General features: G+C 38.6%; 1 protein-coding gene and 1 pseudogene across 1 annotated transcript; both read right to left on the bottom strand.

Annotated features, from left to right (window-relative positions):
* Nucleotides 1–1,347: 1,347 nt before the first annotated feature.
* LOC130419740 (putative nuclease HARBI1) lies at nucleotides 1,348–2,743 on the bottom strand (annotated as a pseudogene).
* Nucleotides 2,744–4,022: 1,279 nt separating this feature from the next.
* LOC130420050 (uncharacterized) lies at nucleotides 4,023–9,908 on the bottom strand. The gene is made up of 6 exons (XM_056747122.1): nucleotides 9,783–9,908; nucleotides 9,647–9,692; nucleotides 6,444–6,535; nucleotides 6,204–6,314; nucleotides 4,235–4,502; nucleotides 4,023–4,117 (listed from the first exon to the last, which is right to left on the bottom strand). The coding sequence occupies exons 1-6, from the start codon at nucleotides 9,902–9,904 to the stop codon at nucleotides 4,112–4,114; spliced, it is 645 nt and encodes a 214-aa protein (XP_056603100.1). The 5' UTR covers nucleotides 9,905–9,908; the 3' UTR covers nucleotides 4,023–4,111.
* Between the last annotated feature and the right edge of the window lie 3,288 nt (nucleotides 9,909–13,196).

The following is a 13,196-nucleotide window of genomic DNA, read 5'->3' on the forward strand; positions in this document are numbered from 1 at the left end:
TTATTGGTACCATGACGCAGCTCATGAACTTTCTCTGTCAACTCAAGCTTTGATCCTTAAGCGATGATTACTCCACGCGCGCGTGCACATAAAACAGTGACGTCGGCACTGAACAACCAATCGTGTTCAATATGGATAGAGCGAGAGCGATATATTTTTCCGCGCAGCTAAGCTATTACATCCTAAGAAAGATTGATATTCATTGATTTTTAGATGCAACCCCAACTCCAAACGTTCCTGGCAGCAGATCAAGACAAAATATAAGAATATAATTCAAAGTGGTGAGTATTTACCACAACCTTTTATTATTTTTGTGAACATTTAGTCACAAACGCTTGTTTGCAGCAAACAGAAAAAAGTGTGAAATGAGGAAAACTGGGGGAGGGCCACCTCCTCAAGATTACACTGTGGCGGAGGAGTTGGCGCTGAGTAATAATAAGGGGCGGCCGATTATGGATGGGATTGCAAGTGCTGTACAGTCTGACCCTGGTGCTGGCTCCTCTAAGCAAGTGACACTGGGTATGTGTGTGCAATGCATTACTAATGTTTTAAAAAGAGTTGAATATGGCTGACTCTGTTCAGCAGTAGAGGGAAATACAGTGTCTCTGTTGAAGCCAGCACACATGCACACAGTCTCCTGCACAGAGGTCAGTATGCAGAAGACAGAACACAATGAACATAAACTGCTTTATAACAGTTATGCTGTACATTGGCCTTTTATTTATTAGGGTGAACCAAATGATGAAGACACTCTATCTGTGTGTTCTGAGACAGTTGCTGAGGTGAATGCACTGGGCTTTTTATTATGGCACACATTTGAATGTCATAATTAAGTGACTGGCCCTTACACATCTCTTTTACTGTAGGATTTTTCACAAACTGCCCCAGAAACTGAAGCCTCTACCTCAATGGGCTACAGAAGGAATGTGAACAAGGTAATGCTTTAAACCTTTGACATAAATTACAGTCAGTCCTATGTTTGTAGAAAGTCATGCCACTTTTTGTGATTTGATCTACCTCCAGAAAACGTGTAATGATTGTTTGTGGTGGAATTGTTTCAGGTGGAAACAGACTCGGTCAGGGCCCTTTACAAAAGGAGTCTGGAACTAGACTGTTCACTGAAGGAGCTGGACTGTGAGCTGAGGAGGCTCCAAATTAAAAAAAATTAAATTGGAGATCAAACAGCTGGAAAAAACTGATCTCAGTATGTGAACTTTTTTTAACCAAGTAACCCTTTAGGATGAACACTTTGATTGTTTATTAATGTAATTTTCTCTTGCTCTCTTTCTTCCTCCACATGATCAATAAAACAGTTTGAGACATATCTGCAGTGTCAGTGTGCTTTTATTAAGTAAAATATTGTGTTGTGATTGAATCTCTGACAGCTGCGCCAGCTGGGTGGTCAAGTGTGATGGGGTCAATTTCATCAGGGAGAAGCTGGTTTTGTGGTGGTTCTCGCTCCTTTCTGATAGTGGCTATATTGTGCAGAACGGCACATGCAGCCACTATCTGTGATGCCCGCTCTGGTGACACTCTTAAACGCCCAAGGCAGTTGAAACGTGCCTTTAGGATGCCAAAGGTCATCTCGATCTTGACCCTGGTTTTACTGAGGGCCACATTGAAGCGGTTTTGTGGCCCTGTCTGAGGGTCAGGATAGGGGGTTAGCAAAAACCTCTGGCATGCATAACCTCTATCTCCTACCAACAGGCCATCAAAAAGCCCTGTCATAGAACAGAAAATGGGAAAATTGTCTAAGTTTTGCTATTAAAATTTAAACTTTAAAGTGTACTGTTCCAAATTTTACTTGCCTTCCTCAAAGCGCTGACACAAAATAGACTCACGGAATATGCGTGATGCAGTCATGCACTGAGCCAGGCCATTTGGAATCCAAGCTTGTGATCATGCATTCATGATCACAAGTCATCTGCAGATGAAATGTACAATAAATAATTGTCCTATCTGTTAGTTACTATTTATTTAAAGATTGATCTCAATGCAAATAAAAATAATTTCACATAGGCTGTACAGTAGCCCTACCTGAACATTAAGGCTGTGAAAGGACTTTCTGTTCACATAATCTGCTTCATGTTCTCCTAGCGCTGTGGAGATTGCAACATGTGTGCAGTCTATTGCTCCTATGACTCTAGGGAATCCTATCCTAGGAATGAAAAATATATATTTAAAACCATTCCTAACAGGTACCGCATACTATTGTATAATAGATTTCTGAGTGTGAAATATGAGCATTCAAAAAAATGAGCGTGAAAGGTTAAGTTTGTTCATGTGATGTCACCCTATCAAGATATCTTACCGGCAATTTTATAAAAGCCCTCTTTTATGGACATGGTGGATAAATGTCCAGGGAACACAATGAAGCTATTTATGTACCCCTGCAGAGCGAGGACCACCTTGTGAATGGTTCGACAGACCGTGTTTTTCCCTAGATTCTCTGAATCACCGACCACGTACAAGTATGTACCACTTGCAAAAAACGCAACGCAATACATACCATTTGCGGTACAGTAAGGGCATGGCTTCTACGAGTCACATTTGTTATGTGCGGCTCAAGAAGTTCGCAAAGATAAGACATTCCTTCAGCGGAAAATCTGTATCTTTCGTACAAGTAACTATCAGGAAAGTCAAGGGGATTTTGTCTGTCCCTAAAAACTCTTTCTCTACGAAGTGCTCGTCTAACAATTTGCGCGGAGATGTCCACAGGATTTGGGAGAAAAGGTGAAGCCATTGCAACAGAGAACAGCCGCTGGGAAGGAACCTATATGTTTCTTTGCTCACAGCTGATTGGTCAAACTTCAGTCTGAGATCTCTAATCTAGATCATAGCCTGCTCCGGAGCAGGTTAGCCGTGCAGCGTAAGTTACCATGGCGATGAACACCGATTAAAGCTGAGTTACTTTCATGGTACCTAAAACCCAGGGTTGGCGCAAAGTAATCCTAAACTTACCTGGCTAGCCACCTAAACCGGCTTCATGGTACAGGCCCCTGATGTGTTACCCCTGCTGTTCCCAAGAGAAAGTGAAGCTCACCTCAGGTCAATTGACCAATAAAGCAAACATTTGAATTCATTTAAGAAATATAATTTTCCTAATACCATGACTATAAGCCAAACATTTTATGTTTGAATGGATTGCAGATGATCTTGCAAGCGATTCAGTGACCACAACTACAACATTCAGCTGACAGTGAAGACAGCCTGAAAAACTAAACCTTATTAGTGGATTTGTGAGAACCTTTGTTGAACATGGTAACATTTTTGTATTTCATGGTATTTTATAAATATTTTTCCTCAACCTTTTTCTGCCCAGATATTAAAGCTCTTTTTCTTTTTATCTCAGCATCAGCCAAAAACTTAAGGAAACTTATGAAATTTTGGGTTGGTTGGGAAGTTGTGCCACGTACCCTTAACCTGGAAATTGTTCGGTCCACTGGACAAAATCCGTTTCCAAAAGGCATATACCGGTTATGAGCGCCTGCAAGATCACTACACATCTCTTTCAGCATTTACTGCAGACATGATGGTATGTCTACGGTCTGTGGAGAGTGGTTTTGGCCTGGTTTAAATTCAATTAAATTTTTGATTTAAAATGTTTCTATTGACTTCTATAAACATGCCAGCATTATAATTATTTCATTTAAAGTGTAAGTTTGGGGTCATCAATCACCGCCAGTTTTTCCATTTAGCTCACCTGAACCTTACTGAGACATTGTATAGTCCCTGGATATCATTTGATAAGACCTGAGTTGAGACTTTTGTATGTTCCATAGTAAAAAATATCACTGTTACATGTTCAATAAAACGTTTGGCCAACAACTGTTATTTATTCAATGACATCTTTTGGTACAAATTAACAGTTGAAAGCACATTACATCCAAAAAGATTAACTTTCAATTAGTAAAGTTTGCACATATTGAACTGTGCTCAAAAATATGTCCATGCCATTGGACTCAGAGAGTTGTAAAGGATCGATGTGTTGTCTCAACTGGTCCATTTGTTCTAGAGTTAGAGGGCTCTCAAACTGTGGAACAGTCACCACAGTGTGCGCATCTTCCGAGTACCCACTGTCCTCCCAGTCAATATAAGGAATGTTCATCTCCTAGCACTAAACATAAGATAAATGGGTCAATTATTTAACCATGACATCATTAGATAACATCAGGAGTTAATTTCTGGTTACTACAGTATAACAAAACTTTCTGAATGACAATTGCTTCAATACCTCTGGATTGGTTATGTGATTCTCCATCTGCCCCATCTCCCACAGCTGGTTTGGTGTGAGATTTTGCTCTGTTCTCAATGGGTGGTTGTCCCATCCTTCACAGAACACATCAAGATTTGCTTGAAGTCGGGGCAAAAATACATAATGGCAGCAAAACAAGTGAAGAGTGCTACTTATATCCAGCATGTCCTCTTCCTCAAGTGTGTGCAATATTTGGTAGAACAAGCTGGTGAAACCAATCCAGACGTCACGCCAGAGTCGCTCAACTCTTTCAAAAAAAAAAAAGACAAGTTACAGTTGTGTTCAAAATTATTCAACCCCCACTGAAATTGATTGTTTTGGTCGGTTTGACATTGATTATGATCATTCAGTCATCCTGCTTACAATTAAATCAAAGAGGCACGTGTAGGTCAGACAAATATAACATAACATTTATAATGAAATAACCACAAATGTCTTTTCTGAGCTCACATCATTATCAGTTTTATTCAACCCCCAAGTGACATTCAATCTTAGTACTTAGTACAACATCCTTTTACAGTTATAACAGCTTTTAAACGTGAAGCATAGCTTGACACAAGTGTCTTGCAGCGATCTACGAGTATCTTCGCCCATTCATCATGGGCAAAAGCCTCCAGTTCAGTCACATTCTTAGGCTTGCGCACTGCAACTGCTTTCTTTAAGTCCCACCAGAGGTTCTCAATCGGATTCAAGTCTGGTGACTGCGATGACCACTTCAAAATGTTCCAGCCTTTAATCTGCAACCATTCTCTAGTGGACTTGGAGGTATGCTTGGGATCATTGTCCTGACAGGTCCAACGTCTTCCAAGCCTCAGGTTTGTGACGGACTGCATCACATTGTCATCCAATATCTCCTGGTACTGAAGAGAATTCATGGTACCTTGCACACGCTGAAGCTTCCCAGTACCTGCAGAAGCAAATCAGCCCCAAAGCATGATTGACCCCCCGCCATGCTTCACAGTAGGCAAGGTGTTCTTTTCTTCATAGGCCTTGTTCTTCCTCCTCCAAACATAGCGTTGATCCATGGGCCCAAACAGTTCTAATTTTGTTTCATCAGTCCACAGAACACTATCCCAAAACTTCCGTTGTTTGTCCACATGATTTTGGCATACTGCAGTCGACTCTTCTTATTCTTTGGGGACAGCAAGGGGGTGCGCCTGGGAGTTCTGGCATGGAGGCCTTCATTACGCAGGGTGCGCCATATTGTCTGAGCAGAAACTTCAGTACCCACATCTGACAAATCTTTTCTCAGTTCCTCAGCAGTCACACAGGGACTTTTCTCCACTCTACGCTTCAGGTAGCGCACAGCAGTCGAAGTCAGCATCTTCTTTCTGCCACGACCAGGTAGCGTTTCAACAGTGCCCTTTGCCTTGAATTTGCGAATAATGCTTCCTATGGTGTCTCTTGGTATGTTTAACATCTTTGCAATCTTCTTATAGCCATTGCCCTTCCTGTGAAGAGTAATCACCTGTTCTCTTGTCTTCCTGGACCATTCTCTTGACCTCACCATGTTTGTAACCACACCAGTAAATGTCTAGAAGGAGCAGAGTATCACAGTCATTTTAAAGCTGCCTAATTGGTGCTTATTAGGCTTTATTGCTGCTCCCTGATATCCACAGGTGTTTTCAATACCTGATTGAAAACACTTCATTGAACCTCTGTTCTTCAGAGTGGTAGTCTTTAAGGGGTTGAATAATTATGTCAATGAAGAATTCACAAAAGAAACATTTACTACTGTATTACAAAACTAATTGATGTCATTTTAGTTGCATATGGTTCTTTAAGAAGTCCTTGTAGGATTTCATTCTGAATACAATTACAAATGTACACTAAATTCCCTAAAACCATTTACAGCATTGGGGGTTGAATAATTTTGAACACAACTGTACATTACAAGTCTATCAAATAACTATGAAATTATTTCTTTAAAGGAAATAATCAACCTTACCTCTGATTGTGGACACTTTTGCCTGCTATAAAGCAGTTACTGTCTGGCCCACGCACAGTAAACATCAGACGAGCCACTCCAACATTCACTCCTCCTTGATCAGCTCGAACTCTAAACAATGAAACATTAATGCAACTGTCTGGCTCTTTACTGTGTATATCTATAATTGCGATCATATGCAATGTAATATTAATTAGTTTTGCTTTGAAATAGAGTTAGGTTGTCTGAGATTTTTTTTACTTTAGCGGGTATCCAAATTCCTCAACAGCCTGACTGAAGAAACACAGGGTTGTGTCAGATCGGTTGTTGTCTGCAGCTCTCAGATACATTATCTAAAAAAGCATTCAAATGTTTTTATGTGTTTAAAAGCACCTATCTGCACAAAGAGATAATGTGTTACCCAGTAAACATATGACCCCCAAGTTATAAAATTAGGTATACGTCATGATGCTAATTTTCAGGGCCCAGTTTTTCAAAAGTAATCTCCTAGGATTTTGGATAACGGATTGGATCAAATCTTGAAAATGAGTTTTTCAAAAGAAAAAACGGATCGCATAATCGGATTAGATCACGTAATCCAATCTTGGTTTTGATCCGGATCAAACCTTTAGTTCGGGTTTTTCAGAACTTTTTTGTAGGATTTGGATCACTTTGATCCAAAAAATCTGGATTAAATTTATCCCATCACAAGGGTGGATTCAGCGTGGATTTCATGGCCAAAATGTAATGAAAACTTAAAAAATGTATCAAATAATACTATATTTGGATCATGCAGTATCTTACAAGATATCCTATTTTTTCATAAGGTTTTAATTTTATTTGTTCATCCGTCAGGCTACAGTGATAAGGTAGGCTTTAACATATTCAGCCTTTCAGTATAGGCCTACAGCAAAGTAGAAAGAGTTTGGCCTCATAAAATAATCCTCCAAAATTGACCAAAAACAATACATTTTATTCGGTCACTAATAGATATATATATTCATCAAAATCGAAAATATTTTTGTATTTAGAATATTTATTAGTGATGCATGCAATGATAACAGAATAACCAAAAAAAAAAATGCAAAGAATGGCAATCACTAATTTTTGATATCCAAAACAAATCCAAATCAGAAATAGTGTCTAACTATTGCGTCCCTTGTTGCACGTCCTGTTTGCTCGTTCTGGCAGAATGCAGGAGGTTGGTTAGGGTCTCCAAGGGGCTCAGGTGCATCATTGTCAGCACAGAGAGGGACATTGCGCTTAGTAGCGATGTTGTGCAGGACAATACAGGCAAGGGTTATGTTGCATGCTTTCTGTGGTTCCGCTCTCAGGTAGTTAAGGCATGCAAAGCGCCTCTTAAGAACTCCATTTAAACGCTCAATTGCACATCTTGCTCTGCAATGAGCAGTGTTGAAGTGTGCCTGCGCCGGTGTATTTGCTGTTAGAAAAGGAGTCATCAGCCATGGTAGGAGTGGGTAGGCACTGTCTCCTAATATTATGCCATCCGGTCGGTTGGTTTGGAGGTCTCTATATAGAGTGCTCTCCCTCAGGATGCGTGCATCATGGACAGACCCAGGCCACTTGACAACGCAGTTGGTGATGATGAGGTCAGCATCACACACAAGTTGGACATTGATCTGGGCAATCTGGTTGTCCTTTGGAAAAGAAACAAATTCGTTGACCAGGCTGGCCAGTGCGATTGACACATCTCTCACCACATCACACACAGCTGATTTCACCACTCCCATATAGTCACCAACAACTTGATAGAAAGTCCCACATGCATAAAATCGGAGAGCAATGAGGATCTGGTCTTCCACAGACAGACCGTGACTCCTTTGGGTTCTGTGTTGAAGTTTTGGCCTGAGAAGGTTCACAAGGTACTCTATATCAGCCTTCCCAAAGCGAAACCGGACATATAGCTCGTCAGTGGTGTATTGCTCCAGGTGCTTGGTACGTTCAACATACACCCTTTGACGGTATCCTCTCCTGGCAAAGTGGTGGTGGCGGTGGACAACACCTGCCATTTCACTGTCTCTCTGTGAATCCTCTGAGAAGGCTGATTTATTTGGCTGTGTAGATGGTCTTTTCAAACACACCTATTCCAACTGATTAGTTTTGCCTTGTGTTCAATTGAGGCAATTGGACCCAAGGCCTATAATTGATGAACAATGTTCACTATAGTAAAGCAACGGAACCATGGACTCAAGAAGCTGTAACTTCACTGCTGCTGAAACCAATGCACTACTAGAGGGTGTTCGGTGCCATTATAGAACAATATTGGGAAGTTTTAATTCTGCTAAGGATACAAACAAAAAGAAAAATGATGTTTGGATTTTAATCACAGAAAATGTGAATGCCATAGGGTCTGGCCAGAGGAGGACCATAGACCAAATCAAATGGCGGTGGAAGAATCTTAAGGCCAGGGCAACAAAGGACCATGCTGAAGCCAAAAACCCACAAACAGGCAACAAGCCATTTAAGAGGGGAGATTACACAGATGTGGTCCTCGACATCATTGGAGGTGAGAAGTCGCAAGCTCTCCATGGTATTCAAGGTGTTGTAGGGGATGGCGAGCCTTGGATTGAGGAGGAGAATATGCCAGTTCCTCCTGAGGCTGATCCAGAGAGCGTATTTATATTTAATCTCAGCTCTGTTCCTGAGGAAGAAGCTGGATCCTCATTGGTTGAGCCAGTGGTAGTTGCCACAGGATCTCAGAGGAAAGCTTGAAGTGCCCTTCATCAAACAAAGATGATGATTACAAGGCACTTCTGCAAAAAGAGACTGAAAGGGCAGAAGCACAGCTTCGTCTGGCAGAGGAACAACTGACTCTGACCAAACTGCAGCAAACCAAGGCCAGACTTGAGATCCGCCTCCTAAAGGCTACGCTCAGACAAGCTGGTCTCTCCACATCAGATGAGGAAGTCTGAAATTATTGTGGAGTATTTGACAGTAAGTCTTTTTTTTAAATTCAATATATCTATACTTGATACTTGTTATAAATATCCTCAATGTACAGTGTTTGTGTTGTAGGTCTCAGATGAGCGGACTACTGGAAGACGATAAGATGGGGTTTTTCTTCTTTTTAGTTTTTTTTAAATGTGTGTGTTTTCATTTCAAATAAAAATAAATTTATATTGACCCCAAACTGGCTATTCTACTTGTTGCTCTTTACATATCTATAGTTCTACATTGTGATTTCCTATCCTGTTTGAGCACTGGTTATCCAGCACTGGTTATCCAGATTTGGTGATCCTGAAAAGTTCCTATCCGGATCAGATTGATCCAATCCGATGTTGCTTTAAAAAACTGGCTCCAAATGTAAACTGGATTACGTAATCACGGATCGCAAAAAAAGGATTACTAAATCCGGATCAATTTTATCCGGATTAAACCTTTTGAAAAACCGGGCCCAGAAGTTCATTTGAACAATACTTGAAATATTTCGAAATGTTGCTCACCTTACGTGAAAAGCCATCAATCCCAGCAAATATCACAATATTGTACCTAAAGAAAAGTAATTATGTTAAACAATGTTTGAAATTACATCATAAAGATACAAAGCATGTTAAAAATAAAGTAACAAACAGAGGTTACCTGATAACTTTATGGTTTGTGTCAATATGTACAAAGTACTTTGGCACAGAATATGTCCGTCTGATGACACACCCCAACTGAGTCATTCTTGATAGAATCCCAAGACTATCTATCCGGTGCATTGCAGCTTTGACTCTGTTCCACTGAAGCCGATGACCTTGTGCTTTCAGTGCTCCTTTCATCAATCTGTAGCCAGCATGTGGCATTCTTTCCTTGACTTGTAAAACAAGTTGATCGAGTTCTGCATCAGTGCAGGTACTGAACAGTCCTCGAACTGTTAGGCGGTTATCTGCCATCCTCCTGAAGAGTGTAGCACGAGAAACTCCAAGCAAATTAGAAATCGTTGTAACAGGGAGTCCAATCTCCAGTAGATGAGCAATGTGCTCTATGGATATTACAATCCTTGGATGCCCACTTACACTTTGTCTATCCACTTGAACTTCTGGATGTGTCAATTGTGCATCTCTTTGAATCTGGATTGCATTATGTAGGTCAGTTAATCGATCTGTCACATCCTGAGACATATGAATGTGCTGTGCTACGGCATCAAGAAATACAACTTCTTGCCTGCATACAAAATCTAAATAGTCAATATCCAGTCGGGGTTGTTGAAAAGCATGCGTAACCCGTGTAAGAAGTCTTTCTAGTATGTAATGTTTTAATAAATCCTACAGAGAAATGGAAAATTCATGAAAATAATAGAACATTTATGAAAATAATGTGAAATTAATACAAACATGAGAATCAGGCTGAACATGAGTTACACCATGTTTACAAATAATACATGTAGTGGTAAATCTTCGGCTTGGAATTGTAAGGTTCTATCTGCTGTGAGCAGTTTTATGATAACAAGCTTTTTGCGTTTCCTTTGAGTTTGAACATAAAACCTTTTTATTTTCTTATTAAAAGTTAAAAAAATGTACACAATATGAAGAAAAAACATCACATAAGTAAACAAGTTGCCACAGAATAAGAATATGTGAAGAACTACATTTTGACAAAAATCGCAGATAAAACCTTATAATTCCAAAGCGACGAAATATTTACAAATGCCCCTTCAATGAATACCTAAACCATAGGCGTTCAAACTTTTGGTGGCCTACAGTTCTGTAGAGTTCAGTTCACACTTGTTTCAATACACCTGTGCGGATGTTGCTAGTATCATCCCTAGCAAGACCTTGATTAGCTTGTTCAGGTGTGTTTGATTAGTTTTGCAATTTAGCTTGTTGCTATTACAATCTGGCTTAGCACATTGGTAAGAAACTTGCTATATCTACTGTCTTTAAATACAGTGATAGTAACAGATAACGTAACTATAATGCCACAGAGAATTAATACAAATATATTAATATAACAATGTTCATTTTCAAAATCACACATTGCTGATCTCAACTAGTTCCAAGTAAGCTCGCAAATCGGTTAACGTCACTTACCCATCCAGTTTCGCGGTTTACATCTACATTGTCCATTTGATGCGTCCAACAGCAGTTTCTTACTTCAACTTTTACTGCGGTCAGGTCAGCCTGAGCCTCCACTTAAAAAAAACCGCTCAAGCCTGCGCTCACGTATCTTTTCAAAATAAAAGCGATTGTCTTTTTTTCTAATTTTTAATACAAATGTTTTTCAGAATGAAAGTGATGTTGCTAGGGCAGTGAAAGACGATGTAAAATAGGTTTTTACACAGTTTCTATGCTGTTCAGGGTGGTTTTGCTTAGATTTAGTAAATTTAGTGGTTTAATTTAATGTTTTTAAATAAAAGCTCTCCAAGGGTCTCATAAATGCGGTTTTATTTGATATGTTTGGACCTAGGAACTAGAGTGAAGTTTATTGTTTCCTAGATTGTCAGTTTTAAGTGCAACCCATCATTTAAGACTGCTGACTGTTTATGCTGCCTGCGTCCATAATATTGTTTTATGTGTTCATAATTGTACATTGTACAATTATTCATTTGTAATTATTATTTGTTATTATTTCTCTCTCGTAGACCACGTTTCATTATACAGTTAACCGACAAATGAAATATATGGACCACCAATAAATACTAAATACTTCAAAGATCTTTCTCCTTCACTCTTGATTCTTTGACCGGAATCTGGTGCATACTTGGCCGCCTCAACCAGTAATACACTGAATGTAGTAAAGTTTACCACATGTATGTTAAAAAAACTACCTGTTTCCAGGAAATAAAACCACCTCACAATTATAGTACACCATCCCAGATTATTACTCATAAAATATCAGTACTGTCTGATCTGATATTTTTTTATATAAAAGCTCTTCTAATGTCCCATATGCTGGTTTATTCTATATGTTTGGATGCATGTTAAAAACTGTTTCTAGAAAATAATTACACATGACAATAATAGTACACCATCATAGATTATCATTTATACAGTATCAGGATTTTCTGGTGTGTTTTCTAATAAAAGTCCATTTAATGTCACATATATGCTGTTTTATTCTATATTAGATAGGTTTAAAAGGGAACTAGCTGTTACCAGTAACAAGTTTCACCCCAAAATGTAGGTATATACCTCACTTGTTACTTAAAATATCAAAACCGTCTGATGTGATTTTTAAATAAAATTTGATTTTGCTAATAAGAATATACTTTTATTGCTTGTGGTTATGAGAGTAATTTATATCACTTAGTAATAGAAACCAGTGGAGACTGACAATTTTCTGTTGCTGTTTTTAAGTTATTTATTCTATTTTATTGTTATGTGTTTTTACTTTGTTTTTGAACAGCCTTTGTTCTACTGTGTAGTTGAAACGACTACATTAAATTTAAAACAGGTTGGCCTATCCGTATGTGTGATTAAACTGATTCTGCATACAAATCAACCTGTTTCTTTATTTTATAAATAAATCTCAACTTTGACTCCTCATCTGTGAAAGCTAAATGTTTTAAATATGTGATTTTTTTCTATAGATATATTTTGTATATATGCCAATGATAGAAATATTATATATATATGCTGATAAAAATTATGTATATATTATACATTAAACCAACAAAATTTCTCAGTCATTGAACATTTTACTAAAGGCTATTGGCACCCTTGGTAAATATGAGCAAAAGCGGCTATATAAATAAGTCTGCATTGTTTCTCGTTTTGAACTTTTATGAAAAAATCTACAAAATTCAAATAATTTAAACAATTTGAAGAGAGGCGATTGTCTCAGCACACCAAGGTGACTAGAAACATGATGTTGTCCAGTCACGATTTCTTGTTGCACAACATCAGGGCAAAAATGTTAAAGTTTTAGGGGTGGTTTTCCAGAAAGAAATTAGAATAGACTGAATAAATAAAATAACTGTCCAAACTGAAAAAAACTTATGCTGAACATATTTGGCGAATAACAAAACTTGAAGTTTACTAAACAAAACTTAAAGTTCACTATAAAATCTAT

Source organism: Triplophysa dalaica, chromosome 4 (genome assembly GCF_015846415.1).
Source record: "Triplophysa dalaica isolate WHDGS20190420 chromosome 4, ASM1584641v1, whole genome shotgun sequence".
Taxonomy (NCBI): Eukaryota; Metazoa; Chordata; class Actinopteri; order Cypriniformes; family Nemacheilidae; genus Triplophysa; species Triplophysa dalaica.

Bases quoted from the DNA above. Each gene is read 5' to 3' on its own strand.
- LOC130420050 (XM_056747122.1), bottom strand. From the start codon at position 9,904: ATGCACCGGATAGATAGTCTTGGGATTCTATCAAGAATGACTCAGTTG. The intron at 6,536-9,646 runs GTGAGCAACATT...ATGCTTTTTTAG, and splicing joins TTGATGGCTTTTCACGTAAG to ATAATGTATCTGAGAGCTGC. The intron at 4,503-6,203 runs GTAAGGTTGATT...TTTTTTTGAAAG, and splicing joins AAAAGTGTCCACAATCAGAG to AGTTGAGCGACTCTGGCGTG.